Genomic DNA, 13,631 nt, shown 5'->3' on the forward strand with positions numbered 1-13,631 from the left:
TAACGCTGTGGATAGCGAAAGCCACCAACGCGCCGGCAAGCAATGACGACGAAACCATGTTTAAAAAGCGAATGACTTTGGTGAGTTACTAAATGCGCGACAATTGATGTTACGGTCTAGGGAAGGGTTTTAGAACTGTGAGAGTTTTTAATGCTCCCCTATCCCGTCTTGTTTTCTTTTTGTCGATAAATTGGTGGCGCTGTAAGCTTATACTCTAGTGGGCGTTAGCAGTTCTTAGGCGCTGATCATCGAGCCTAGAACGCGGAAGGCCATGCATGAGGTGCCTTATCGAAGAAATAGCAAAGACGTCACGATATGGACTTTCAAATGCCCCAAAGAAGTCGCTATAGTTGGGGCATGGCTGTTCAGAAATGTTGATTCGATTGAGGCAATGAAACTTTTCGCAAGTGGCACTGATGCAATGGACTTTGTGCTGTCAAACAGCGAACTTACCCCTGTGAGCTGGCAGACCGAGGCGCTGAGACCGCTGATGGTTTTGAGCTCAGCACGCGCTAATAGCAATAGCTCGAGCTTAGACGTATACGAAAATACAGACAGAGTTATCCCTGTTAAACGAAATATTTATTCAAGTTAACCAATACCGTTCTCGCAAAAGTCTCGCAAAAGTATTTTGCCTTTTGGCGCTCCAGATATGTGAGGGTTGGTTGAATCAAGAATCTTCGCTGCTGCATTAGCATAGAGGCACCTCTGGCACCCAAAGTGGGCATTGGCACCAGGCCGGCAGGGTACCAAGCTAGGGCACCTCACAGGCACCTAGGCCACTGTGGTACCCTAGGGCACTCGCATGGTCTGTCGGATCGGATTCGACACTGAGAAACGTCACCGGTATTGAGATCATGAGTGAACATCCATATCGCTTGTCTGTTGCGGGGTGTATTGAATCAATAGTCAATTGTAGAATATTTATGCTATTTAGCTTGTATATAGGTGCTTTAATGCACCGCCACGCCGTTTGATGTTCCATTCGTGATCCCATTCGATACTCCATTCGTCACGCCATTAGATTTGCCTTTCTCGGCCGGTAGCTTTAGAGTGGCTTCAAAGTTCAACATTTCAGAAATTTGTGACTCAATGCTCTTCTTCGCAGCATCCGTAGGCTCCACATATGGCCTTCTGGGCTTCAACTTCTCTGCAGCGCCCTTGATACCAGCGGCCTTGGCTGTGCTCAGAGTTGCAGCATACTTGACTGATGCAATTCCAGCCTTGCAAGGCTGCTCGGCCAGCGCCGCCTTCTTGTGCAGAGCCATCGCTTCTTGGAACTTGCCCTCTTGATAGAGGTTATAGATATGCACGATTGTCTTGGGGACAACATTGGCAAAACCTGCAATTGTGCCGTGAGACCCAGCAGCCAGGCCTCCTATCAAGAAGTCTGATTGGCCACCGTAGATTGCAAAACGTTCCTCGGGAAGCTCTGCGGAAAGTCGCGTTATCTTTGCGACAGCTCCGCATGTCAGCTTGACGCCAACAATATTGCTGTGTTTCTTTGCCAATGCAGCGATGGTGGCAGAGTCCAGGTCGATGCCGTTACAAACGACAGGGAAGTTGTAAATGACGATAGGTAGTTGACTGTTCTGCGCAACGTCGTCAAAGAAGTTGTTGATGACCTCCGGGGTTGTCTGCTTCCCAAAGTAGGCCGGGGGAAGCAGCAGAACATAGTTGGCTCCGGCATCAGCTGCGTCGTTGATGAACTCCAAGACCTGCTTGGTTGAGTGTCCACCAACACCGGCCATGATAGGGAATGATGGCCCGCATGCTTGACGAGCTGTCTGTAACAATGCCTTGCGTTCTTCGCGTGTCAACAGGAAGGTCTCGGCATTTGTTCCGAGCACGACCAGGCCTGCAAGACCGGTTTTAGAGAGATAAGAGTAGTATGCTGCTTGTGAATCGGTATCTAGTGTATCTGTCTCATGGTCGAAAAATGTGATCGCTGGTGCCCAGACGCCGCTTGGTGGGGCTCTATAGAAGGACATGATGACTATCGAATCAATTTCGCCAAAGAAGTTGGGTTGTTGGGTATTGTGTATGGCAAAAGTAAACTAGAAGGGTGTTTTTGGAAGATTACAAGTACTTAAAGCCTCTGGACTGTGGCCTAGATGGGAATTTGCCTCAATATCTTTCTTCCGTTTTACTCTGGCTTCTGGGGCCAACCATGATATGAATCCGTGATCTCCACCCGCGGATGAGAGACGCAGTAGTCACCAGTTTTCATTCGCCAGGTCGCCTGCGGACTCTTGAATAAGTGCAGTGGTCAGCGGATCATGCCCGTTTATCCAGATCCGACGCTGGATAATCAGCAACGGGAATGCGAGACATACACATGCTACCCCGTCTCGGGTCATGGGGCTTGGTGGCTGTAGCGGAAAAACCGCCCCTGAGGTGGTTGGGAATGTTGCTTTTCCGACAAGCGAGAGTGAGCATGGCCGATCCCCCGCAAAGCGTTGGCCCAATGCGACGCTACTCCAACTGCACTTGACTCGGTCTGGGCCTAGTTTTACGAGGAAAAATACCCGAAGCCGAGTACTCGATTTGCCGAGGAGAAAGCACGAGGTTGCGGGTGGAAGCGCGTAGGATACGCGGGGGCTCTAGATTAGGTTGAATGCATGCAGAGATAAGGTAGTCGGTCATCCTGCATGGCCTTAGGACCGGAGATGTTTGCCCAAGTCTGACTAGCCATTTGGAAGATGCGAGTGACTACTTTCAGTTTTCACAAGAGCTCACTGGAGCGACAGAGAGTAACGAACTGGGGAAATGGTCTTCATCACTCCTTTACTGCTGCAATACTGGGCAATTGTGAAAAATGATTAAAGGTCTTCGTACGAGCCTTGAACAACGCCAATTGCCAACAGATCACGTGAGAATTTATACCTTGAGAGTGTCTATTTGTATGGATGTCTTGGTCTATCTATGATACGTAGCTCCTAGCTCTTTCTGTGCATAATCGTAGCCGCAGCCTGGTGGTTGGGGAATATCAAGGTATCAGCAATGACTACATTCTCCCTTCTGCCAGCAGCAAATACAATGGCTTCAGCAATATCATCCGGTGTCAAAGGCTCACAGCCACTATCACTGGTTAGCTCATTGTTCATAAGAAATCTGGTATTTGATGGGATTGGAGCCTCTTTTGACCTCATAACCTCATCAAAACGCAGAGAAGTGCAAACTTACGCATAGACTGCATCGGCCTTTTCTTTATTCCCGTAGAATCTGACTACTGAGAACTCGGTCTCGACTTGGCCAGGGTCTATTCTGATGACTCTGATGCGTTTTGAAATAAGCTCCTTTCGCAGACTCTCAGTGAACGAATGGATGGCAGCCTTGGTCGCACAATAAATGCTACCGCCAACGTAAGGCTCACGACCTGCGATTGAGCCAATGTTGATAATGTCACCGGCTCCTTCGCCGTTATTACGCTTCAGCATAATAGGTAGGATAGCTTGTGTCATATTGATCAAGCCTGTGACGTTGGTAGCGAACATGACATTGATGTCTTCCTCCTTGATCTCAGGAGCCTTATCAACGCCCTTGACGAGACCGCTGCAAGAAGAAGTCAGCTTATCACCTTTTCAATCTTTGCAGTAGAGAAACTTACGCATTGTTGACCAAGACATCGATCTCACTAAACTCTGCAGGCAGTTTGCTCACGAAAGAGCGCACCTCTTCAGGCTTGCTGACGTCCAGTTGGACGGGGTGCACTTTGACACAATCGCCAACTTCTTTGACGATATCTTCAGCGATTTGACGAAGACTATCAATTCGTCGCGCTGTCAAGACCAACTTGAGGTTCTTGGGGCTGGTGCGGGCGAACTCGAAGGCTGTGGCCTTGCCGATACCGGAAGACGCTCCGGTGATGAGAATTGTCTTGCCTTCGAGGCGCTTTGAGACTGCGGATGCCATTTTGGGAAGTGGGATATGTTGCGAGCTTGTTCACAAACAATTAAAGGGCTAATTCGATGTCTGCTAAGGCCAGATAATAAGTACCTCTGACGGCTTCGACAGGCTGACTTTATTCGCTTCAAGGAATGGTAAGGATGAACGTGGAAGCTAACGCGAGGTACCCCTCATCCGCTCCAAACCAAGATCTTTAGCGGATTAGTCGCCGGGCCTCGAGGAGCAAGAATAAACCCGACTTTAACGTATGGTGATAAAATAAACCAAGCAAAAGGTATCTTAAACTTGGTCAAGGTACTAGAGGTTAAAAGTAATTTACCTAAATCTTTTCATCCTCTTGGATCAAGGTCCTGCGTTTTCTTTCCTCCCGTAACCAGACACAGCTCCTCATATTGGGTTTTCCGATGCAGTTTCGGCTTTAGATCCGATGACTGGAAAAGGAAAGGTCTTATCCGTTACACTCGGCAAGCTTACTTGATTGAAGTATGTATTTAGGGTAACCCAGTTGTGGGTGAGTGGACCTCGGAAGAACAATACTCGGTCCATCAGAGGCCGAATGCCAAGCTTGTGTATTACAATTGCTCCTAAAGCCGAAAAACCTCATCGTCAAGGAAAGCATCTAGGTTACCCAAGCCTGACGAGACCATCGATGCGAATTGGCCCCAGCCCGTCCCTGAAAAGTCAACACCAGACATGCCATTAAAGTCCAACCCCCCGTTCTCCCCCATTAAGTCCGTGTAAGAAGTTTTGTCGCTCGGCGTATCCATCGGTATGATATTGGACTGAAAAGCGCTGTCTTGTGCATGCCCTTCTAGACTCAGACTAGCAAATACGTTTGGATGCATCCGATTCACCTGGCGTAAGGCCTCCACCCTTAGTTCTTCCAGCAGGAAGCAGTATCGTTCTGATAATGAGCCCTTCTCGACCATTGTTGACATGTGAGATTGGCATCGAACTGCAGCTGTAAAGTATTCACTATATGTCTCAGGGGGTGATGCCCATTTCTGGATCACGTAGATATACAGAACCATGGCTGCAGTAAAAGCAAAATATGCCGTTACCTGATATCATTTTGTCAGTTTTGATACCGGAAAGAAATTGGTTGTACAAACCCAGAATGCCCGGAACATTTGTCCGTTATCGGTCATCTCATCGATCAGGCCAACTGTTTGGATGGCAGCTTCGAGGCACCTTTGAACGCTCTCTTGGGTTGCAGCATCGTTCTCACTCCCCCTCCTATTCTGACGCGAGATCCTTGCGAAATTGTTCAAGACGGCTTGTCGATGCGTGAGTATTATGGCATGCCAATATGTCAAGTTTAGAACGTTGCGTTGACGTTGAACGATCGGGACAAGGAACGAGGTACTGAAGTAGTCGGCATCGAGAAACTGGGAGAACTCAGCTCGCCAGTCTGCGAGGGCTTTTGAGACGAGCTGTGTTTCCTCTAGGCGCTTGGAGATCGAGATAGGCTTGACTGAGTAAAGACCACGCAGTATTTGACCTATGATGCGCGCAAGCCTAGGCCATGAGTTAGCTTGTAGTTGCAGATTAGATGGAGGTAGTACTTCATATGTCCAAGCGGAGCAAGCATAACCGAGTAGCCTTTAGCTGACCCAGCAAGATTAATATGATCCTTGGTTATATCATTATCATCGACACAAGCTGGAAGTTCTGTATCGATATCGTCATCGTGAAAGTTGCGTGGTCTGCCCAGCGATACGCTGAGATATGCATCAAGAGTGTATGCGCACCAGAAGGTTCTTCGACGACTTTCGACTTCAATATGGTTCAGCCCACTTATAACGCCGGGTCGTTTGTTTCGATTCAGTCCGATAGCAAGTGCTAGGTTTGTGACAATACCGAATTGACTCCAGCAGTGGTTGACCCGGGATTGCGTTCCAAGGTAGTAGCACTGCAGAAGACGAGCCTGAACGCTGGTAAGTCGTATTGAGCCGCTCTCTTTCGAGAGTTGATGTTCAGCTGCCAAGTAATACCGGGAACTGGGAAGTGATTAGCGCAGAAGGTAGTCAAGAAGAGTCACCCGCCTTACCTCAGATCAGATGGCCCAGGTCTGTCATTCTCAGGCATGTAGACTCTAGCATGCGCCAAGATCATGAAGAGCAAAGCAACTTTGGCGGCAGAGTTGTTCGGATCACGCATAGTCCCTAGCGTCTCATAGAACTCCGAGAACCATTCCTGAATCGTGGGTCGGTGAAGAAAGCGGTAGGTCGGCATAGCAAAGTCAAAGTAACGATCCACCAGGCGCTGAGCATCCTCTTTCGGAAGCATCATACAAAAGTTCGGATCATAGTCAGGGTTTTGAAGAGGTGCATCACCAAACGTAAATATGCTTCCTGGTCCCGAGAACGATATTGCTTGATGCATGCGCTTCTGAACCCTGAGTAGGAATGACACTCCAGAGGCCGGGCCGATGTAGTGACCCTGAAGATCCTCCTGAGACGGCTCAGGGGACTGTTGCACCGACGTTACAGCTCGCGAGCCCGTGCCGCTCTGCTCCATGAGATGGGATGAAATGCCATAGTCTTGCAGCTCTACACTCTGGTTGGTAGCATTTGCCATGTATTGCTGCGTCAAATCCGTAGGGCTGGTGTCCTCGCTCCGAGGCATCGTATCTTGAGCCGAGACAGTTATGCTCTCATGTCCCGCCTCATCTGCTGAGGGTATTACCGGCAGACGCCCTCTCGCATAAGCCGAGTCAAAGGTACAAGAGGCCCCTGTCCGGGTACAGAACTTGCACGGCTGCATGCCATTGCATTTGATCTTCCGCCTAGGTACACAGATTAGCTCACGGTTGATCTACGTGGAAATGCCTAGGGTTGCGTTACTTCTTGCATCCATCGCATGCCCTTGTCACCCTGACTCTCTCAGCATTCTTTTTCCGCTTCTTCGCCGCATGTATGCTGTTTGTATCTGACGGTGTTGGGAGTATGGAACGCTCTGAAGTCATTGGAGCCACGTCTATCCACTCGCGCAAAGGTGTTTTCTTTTTTTGTGAACTGAGGCTGTCCGAACGGAAAAGAGAGGATGAAACTGGGCAAGATTGAACGGAAAAGCGAATCCGGGGATGAGACATGGATAATTGTCCTCATGAGTTTGACCCCGCAACCTGTGTCACGTGTATCCCTCCGAGAGGAGGAAGAAACTCAAGACCTGATACCAAATGACAAAAAGACTTAAGTAAGGTTTAGGTAACTTGGTAGTAGTTTAGGTAACTTAGTATAAGTTTAGGATATCTTTTGCTAAGTTTATTTTGACGCTTGAGGTCCGATGTTTTCTTGCTCCCCCAGGCCCTCATCGCTAACATTCCCGAGGCTAGCATCGACTGCGCACAGCCGTAGCGTCAATCCTTGTTATCACTCGATGGGGTCAATGAGCTACTGCAGAGGCGACGAAATGGAAATATCGTGATGTGGGAGTGCGGGGCATTGGGGCTTGCCTGTTCGAGCTCCCGGTCCTGCAAGCCATGACCAATTTATGTTTCCGTGACCAGATATCATCTCATGAGATTGCATTCATTTATTCATGAGGTCTCAGTCCTCTATTGTATGTTGAACCTATGCTAGAATGGACGTTGTTGACAACCAATGTACTCTAAAGGACTGGGCTCTTAGGCCGCATTCTTCTCGAAAATACTCAAAGCCGTATTTTCGAATTCACGACCAAACTGTAATACCGATTTCCAATGGGGAGGGATAGCCGCTGCTCCGTCTCGAGCTCCCAAAATCCCTCCCGCGATCGCTCCGTTTGTGTCTGTATCCCAGCCAATGCGAACAACGTCCACGACAACATCCTCCAAGCTGCGAGTATCAAGGACCGCCGCAATCGCGAGACTCAGTGACTCGAGGACGTATCCGCTGCATCTGCCTCCAAGTTCCGGCACAGGTCCTTTCTTAGCCATTGTTGCTATGTTGACGGATTTGCCGAGTTCAATCGCTTTGTATACTGGGCCGGAGCCTCCTTCAAGAGTTTCTGCGACATTGAGACCTGCCTCGATGGCTTCTTGGGGTCCGACCTGGTCGATGAGCTTTGACACAATCGTGTTGTAGGCTGCACATGCAACCGTGCATCTCTTGTCGTCGTGGGTGATCTTGCTGATACGAATGCTTTCATCGACCAACTTCTGGGGATCGCGTTGGAACAATCCGGTCGGGATGCAGCGCATCAAGCTTCCATTCCCAGCACTACCTTGCCCAGCCCCGGCGCGGTCAGGGTCTTGAGTCTGCTGATAGCGCCTGAGCCCAGTAGCGGTCGCCCCTCCAATGTCCTCAGGCCGACTTCCCGGACGCCTGCCTGGCCAGTCGCCGTGTAGCCAACTGATGAAATAGTCGCCAGCGAGTTGCGCGATGTCGTCGCCGGCCTTGTAGTCATGGTATGCAAGGAGTACTCCACGAGTCATATCCGTATCGTCTGTCGCATGGCCTTGCGACCAACGAAATGGGCCCCCGCCCACGATGTCGCGGAGACCGAGAGGGTATTCACGGGCGATATCCGTATGGGTTTTGAACTCAAGCGTTGCGCCCAACGAGTCGCCGGCATGGACACCTAGTAGTGCGCCGATGATGCGGGACTCGCGGGGCGAAAGTTCAGACTCGTGTTGAGGTGAAGGCATGTTTGTTGCTTGTGTTTGTCTGGCTGTTTGTTTGTTGGCGATTTGGCGGTTCAAATCTCATTGAGGAGCCAAATGGCGGGGGCTGAGCTGCGGCTGAGTCTGTCAGCCTTGAATCGGATACATGCCTTGCTGCCTATAGTAGGTAGACAAAGCTGGGCGAACATTCGCAAGTTCCAGGCATCCAGACCACAATATTGCTGGAAAACACATTCTTTGTCGGATTTTGGAGTATGAGTGTGCAATTGTCGCGGTTTTCTGTCGAACAAAGCTGCAGTGAATGACCCCTCTCGGGAACTGTGGGGCACCGGCCACTGAATGCCCCCCTACAGCTTCAGCTTTCCTTCCACTGAGACATGTGCTTCACCAAAGGGCCTTCAACACGAATTGTCAATTCATCAAAAGACGCATCTATCTTGAGCTATGTTACTGGCTCGGACATAAGTGTCATTCTTTCGAGCCATCCATGTCCGTGGCAGCTCTGCCCTACAAGTGGATCCACGATCGACAAATGTCCTCCAGATTAGCGGCGAGGCCTCTGAAACGTCACTGTGGCAGCAACTAAGAATCGGCGATAACACTAATCTCCAGGCGGTTTACGCCAACATCGCAGATAATTTCTAAACCCGGGACGATGTAGCCAGACTAAAGTTCACTACCTAAGATAAGACCCAAGCATAATGGTAAGACAGAGAGCATTGAAAAACGACTCGTTTTTATTCTCTTCTACAAATTCACCCAGAGATCACAAAACCCATCCATACACAACATGTCGCCGACAAAAGGTCTCGTTCTCGTCACGGGCGCAAATGGCTTCATCGGCGCACGTACCGTTGAAGCTTTCCTTGCCGCCAACTATTCTGTCCGCGCTGCAGTACGAAGTCAATCCTCAGCTTCCAGCCTCCTCTCAGCACTCCCCTCATACGCTTCCTCCGGCCAACTCACGAGAATTCTGGTCCCCGATCTAATGGCTAGGGGAGCTTTTGATGAAGCTGTCAGAAATACTACGGCAATAGCTCATGTCGCGGCGCCAGTTGACTTCAGCAACACCAATATCGACTACGTCATCGGTTCTTCGCTGCAGGGGACTCTCGGGATTTTGGAGTCCGCTGCCAAAGAGCCTGCCGTCAAGTCGTTTGTGTATGTGTCCTCTATCGTGGCTGTCAGAGGGTGCAAGCCTAAGTACCCAGAGAAAGGTTACACGGAAGAAGACTGGAATGACCAAATTGAGGATGCGATCGCCAAGGCTGGCTCAGAAGTGACAGGCCACCAAATCTACGTTGCGAGCAAGGTCAAAGCAGAGCGCGCATTCTGGGAATTTCGGCAAAAGAACCGAGATCGCATCAATTTTACAATGACAGCTGTCAATCCGGTCTGGGTGGCTGGACCGCCGCTGATTCTGCCTGATGACCCAGAGAAGTTAAGTGAGACCGCCATCGTTCCTTATCGCATCATGAACGGGGAGAACATGTCATCTGCTGGACCTGGTAATGGAACACATGTTGACGTGCGCGATGTTGCACGGCTCATGGTGTTTGCAGTTGACAAGAAAGAAGTGGCCGATGGACAGCGGTACATTGCTGGAGGGAATGGCAACTTTGGAAACATCCAGGCTTATCGCGATTTGTTGCGAGAGGCTTATCCACATAGACAAGGAATTATTGGGAAGGGCGAACCAGGAAAGGGATATCTGAAAGACTATAGCATTCCCAATGGTGGTTTCAAGGTCGATGCTACTAAGGCGGTTGAAGCAACAGGACAGGGTTGGATCCCTTTTGACCAGATGGTCCTGGAATCTGCAAAGGCATACGAACGGTACTTCTGAGGTCACGACTCACTTTTATTACGATAGTCAACTGCTAAGGGGAGGCAAGGAATCTTGGGCGTTGATTTAAGTAATGCAAATCTGACCGGGTCAAAAGAAGCACTAATTATTTCACCCCCATTACTTATAGGTAATGGCTAGAAGTCTTGGATTATTGGAAACTCTAGGCAAAGTCTACCTGACTATTTGAAGATCATTACATTTCTCAACGTGCCAATATTTGATATAGTTACTTCAACAACATCTCCGTCCTTTAAGCTATACTTTGGATTCTGGAAGTAGCCAATTCCTGGGGGCGAACCTGTCATTATCACTGTGCCTGCTGGCAATGTCGTTCCTGTGATGATACGTCAGTGGGGAAAGTAATTATTCTACTTTGACTAACCTTGAGAAAGAAAGCTTATTAGAGTTTCTGGACTATGTATCATGTCGCAAGGGCTGTCTTGGAACACCTTTCCGTTTACCTTTGTGACAATCCTCTTATCCTTCAAGGCGCCGAATGTTTCCCCATTTGTGAGAACTGGACCTAGAGGCGCAAAGCCGTCAAAGGCCTTGCACCGAGTGAACTGTCCTCCACTACGCTTGGGGTCCTGATAGGCCCGAGCAGTCAGATCATTTCCAACGGTGAACCCAAGGATGTAATCGGAAGCATCTTCCACTTTGACGTCCCGAGCGTCACGCGATAGGACGATGCAAAGTTCCCCCTATAAGAACGATTGTTAATGAGGTTATCCTCTTAGTAAGACAGGTGTTGCATACTTCGAAATCAAGGAAATTCTCTGCTGCCGTAGGTGGTACTGAAATATCGCCAGGTCCTCCCAGAGCTCTCTTGGGTTTATACCACATAACTGGATCGAGGGGTACAGTGAGCTGTAGGCGAAGATCGGCCCTTTCAGTTAGTCTGCGAAGCCCAGTAGCAGGGTAAATGAGCTTAGCTTGGTAGTCTCACGTTCGACTCCTTTGCATGTTCATTATAATTCATTCCGATGCATATGATATCCCCTTCAACTGGCAATGGGGAGATAAGCTACCTTGAATGGTTAGCACATGGCATAAACTTGGAAATCTAATTCTGAAGCACTCCAGGTTGAACATAGCCGCACCTTCTGAACCTTGACAGATGTCCCTTTCTGGTTGAGCAGGTCTTGATAAGAAATAAAGCCTGTTATAGTGGAGTTTACTATCTCGCAAACAGCTTCTAGTGATGGTAGGGAGGCGAGGTAGGTCCGGTCATCTTGGCCCAGAAATCGGACCAAAAACTCCCATTGTGGCACCATGACCGCGGAATGCCTGCAAGTCGGAAGTCAATCAAGAATTCGGTAATTAAATGAGTTTTTGGTATATCTTCGTGCTGATTTCCTCTCGACTGCACCAATCTGATGGGCTTTTATCTATTCAGTTAATAGTACTGCGGGAGTATTTTAGTATTTAATTCAAATCATTCCGCTGTAACTTTAGGTTGTCTGAAATTTTGTAAGTAGGGACTAAAATCCCGGCTCAGACTCTTGTGTAATCTCGAAATGCTCCAAGACAGAGGCCCTGAGGCTCTAGTGTCCGGCTGTTTCAAAACGACCAGGATTGCTCCGGATTCTGTCTGCTGACCCCGCGAGGTCTGCTAGTGCCGGAGAAACCTGACTTTTAATGTGCCGGTATGGAGCCGCCGGATTACGCTAAAACTTCCAAGTCTCTCCGGAAGTTGGCCTGTCTTACGGATGGATATAAGTGGATTTCTTTCGTGTGATACGACCCGCTCTTTGGTAGGACGTATGTACAATATCGTATGTTCATCCCGGCCCATCTTAACCACTATCTGGAATTACCACGCCATCATTCATGGACTTGTTGTTGTTGCTCATTCCAAATTCCAATTCTCTCATTTGCTGCATATTCTAACAAGCTATGTAAGTTCCATGTCTCGCGACTTGTAGATTCAAGCAGCTGTGGCTCTCGTCCCATCCTCCGTCATATCCGAAGGGAACTCAGGGCCCCATACAGATAATGGGCCTGCCTGGGTCCGCTTTGTCTTTATGGAAACATTAACAAGGTCGCCATCCGCATAATGCTCTATAGTGAATCCACTAGGATCTCTCCAGTAGTCGAAGATTTGAGACCCCAGAATATGTCTTCCCACACCCCAAACGGATTTGTAACCCTTCTTAGCTAACCAGTCGTGCCCCAAAAGCTGGGTGTCAAAGTCCTCCACTTCAAAGGATGAGTGGTGCATTCGATCGTGCTCTCCTGGAGGAGCCCGCGAGAGGAACAGCGAATGATGATCAGAAAAGCGCTCTCCCAAGTCTAGATGGAAGAAGGCGATAACATCAAGGCTTACGCTTGCTCCGTCATACTGCACATCAGAAGGAACAAAATTAAAATTGCTTGTATACCATCGGACTTCCTCTTCCCAGTCGGCTACTATGAAGCCGTAATGACCAAGCTTGTGGATCATGGCGGGACCATGATTAAACCTTTGAAACTGACCTTGAAACAACAGTATCAGCTTTCACTGTAGCCCAATGATCACTTAAACATTACTTACCAAATCGCCTCTTCACTAAGGTTCCGTTGAAAGGACCGAGACTTTCAACCAATGTAGATGATGCGGAATAATCGGGAGTTCTTTCTTGTTGCCCGTACACTACATGGAACAGGAAGCCCGAGGGACTTTTCAGCGTGACTTGATGCCCACCACCTGGGAAGGACGACAGGTCCGAGACGACAGCACCCTCGAGAGCTGCGGCCTTGTCGAAATCAGATTGCGTCTGGGCAACGAATGCTCCGCCACTGAAGGATTGTACTCCAGTCAATGACTGGCGAGCGACGTAACAGTATGAATCCTTTCCAAAGCCACGGTAAAATATCCGGTTCGCATCTCGGCAGACTTGAATCAGACCAAAGTCCTTGGCAAATTCATCGAACTTGTCAAGGTCTGAATGCTCGAAATACACATGGGCAATGCGTTCAAGTTGAATCTTGGAAGGATCATTGCGGATGTCCTGAGTCTGGGAAGCCATGGTGTCGCAAACTATTTCTCCTGTATGAAATGTGTGTTTTCTTGTGTGTTACTGTGAGATTATGAATGCTTGTCTGTAGAGATTCTAGGTAGGGTCCTGGCCACGACTTAAACGGCAAAAGAGACAATACGCATTTTGGAGGTCGAGGCTCGTGGGTGCAAAACCGGAAGATCATTGAATCATCACGGCCACCATGACGGAACGATTGAGTGAGGTAATGCCGGAGATATTTGGCTGCATAATGCTTAAGATCCTCCGC

General features: G+C 49.0%; 7 protein-coding genes across 7 annotated transcripts; 1 reads left to right on the top strand and 6 right to left on the bottom strand.

Annotated features, from left to right (window-relative positions):
* Positions 1-953: 953 nt before the first annotated feature.
* On the bottom strand, positions 954-1,991 carry FMAN_13486 (uncharacterized protein; the record flags this gene model as incomplete). The annotated part of the gene is made up of 1 exon (XM_041832960.1): positions 954-1,991. One exon carries the CDS (start codon positions 1,989-1,991, stop codon positions 954-956), a length of 1,038 nt encoding a protein of 345 aa, XP_041683371.1.
* Positions 1,992-2,939: 948 nt separating this feature from the next.
* On the bottom strand, positions 2,940-3,915 carry FMAN_13487 (related to ketoreductases; the record flags this gene model as incomplete). The annotated part of the gene is made up of 3 exons (XM_041832961.1): positions 2,940-3,081; positions 3,187-3,555; positions 3,611-3,915. The coding sequence occupies 3 exons, from the start codon at positions 3,913-3,915 to the stop codon at positions 2,940-2,942; spliced, it is 816 nt and encodes a 271-aa protein (XP_041683372.1).
* Positions 3,916-4,493: 578 nt separating this feature from the next.
* Positions 4,494-6,877, bottom strand: FMAN_13488 (uncharacterized protein; the record flags this gene model as incomplete). The annotated part of the gene is made up of 5 exons (XM_041832962.1): positions 4,494-4,970; positions 5,022-5,427; positions 5,475-5,909; positions 5,960-6,697; positions 6,756-6,877. 5 exons carry the CDS (start codon positions 6,875-6,877, stop codon positions 4,494-4,496), a joined length of 2,178 nt encoding a protein of 725 aa, XP_041683373.1.
* Positions 6,878-7,537: 660 nt separating this feature from the next.
* Positions 7,538-8,539, bottom strand: FMAN_13489 (uncharacterized protein; the record flags this gene model as incomplete). The annotated part of the gene is made up of 1 exon (XM_041832963.1): positions 7,538-8,539. One exon carries the CDS (start codon positions 8,537-8,539, stop codon positions 7,538-7,540), a length of 1,002 nt encoding a protein of 333 aa, XP_041683374.1.
* Positions 8,540-9,305: 766 nt separating this feature from the next.
* Positions 9,306-10,361, top strand: FMAN_13490 (related to dihydroflavonol-4-reductases; the record flags this gene model as incomplete). Its single annotated transcript, XM_041832965.1, has 1 exon — positions 9,306-10,361. The coding sequence occupies one exon, from the start codon at positions 9,306-9,308 to the stop codon at positions 10,359-10,361; it is 1,056 nt and encodes a 351-aa protein (XP_041683375.1).
* A 182-nt stretch (positions 10,362-10,543) lies between these two features.
* On the bottom strand, positions 10,544-11,638 carry FMAN_13491 (uncharacterized protein; the record flags this gene model as incomplete). Its single annotated transcript, XM_041832966.1, has 4 exons — positions 10,544-10,698; positions 10,747-11,065; positions 11,121-11,262; positions 11,409-11,638. The coding sequence occupies 4 exons, from the start codon at positions 11,636-11,638 to the stop codon at positions 10,544-10,546; spliced, it is 846 nt and encodes a 281-aa protein (XP_041683376.1).
* A 653-nt stretch (positions 11,639-12,291) lies between these two features.
* Positions 12,292-13,372, bottom strand: FMAN_13492 (uncharacterized protein; the record flags this gene model as incomplete). The annotated part of the gene is made up of 2 exons (XM_041832967.1): positions 12,292-12,839; positions 12,898-13,372. The coding sequence occupies 2 exons, from the start codon at positions 13,370-13,372 to the stop codon at positions 12,292-12,294; spliced, it is 1,023 nt and encodes a 340-aa protein (XP_041683377.1).
* Between the last annotated feature and the right edge of the window lie 259 nt (positions 13,373-13,631).

This window comes from Fusarium mangiferae (genome assembly GCF_900044065.1).
Source record: "Fusarium mangiferae strain MRC7560 genome assembly, contig: FMAN_scaffold007, whole genome shotgun sequence".
Taxonomy (NCBI): domain Eukaryota; kingdom Fungi; phylum Ascomycota; class Sordariomycetes; order Hypocreales; family Nectriaceae; genus Fusarium; species Fusarium mangiferae.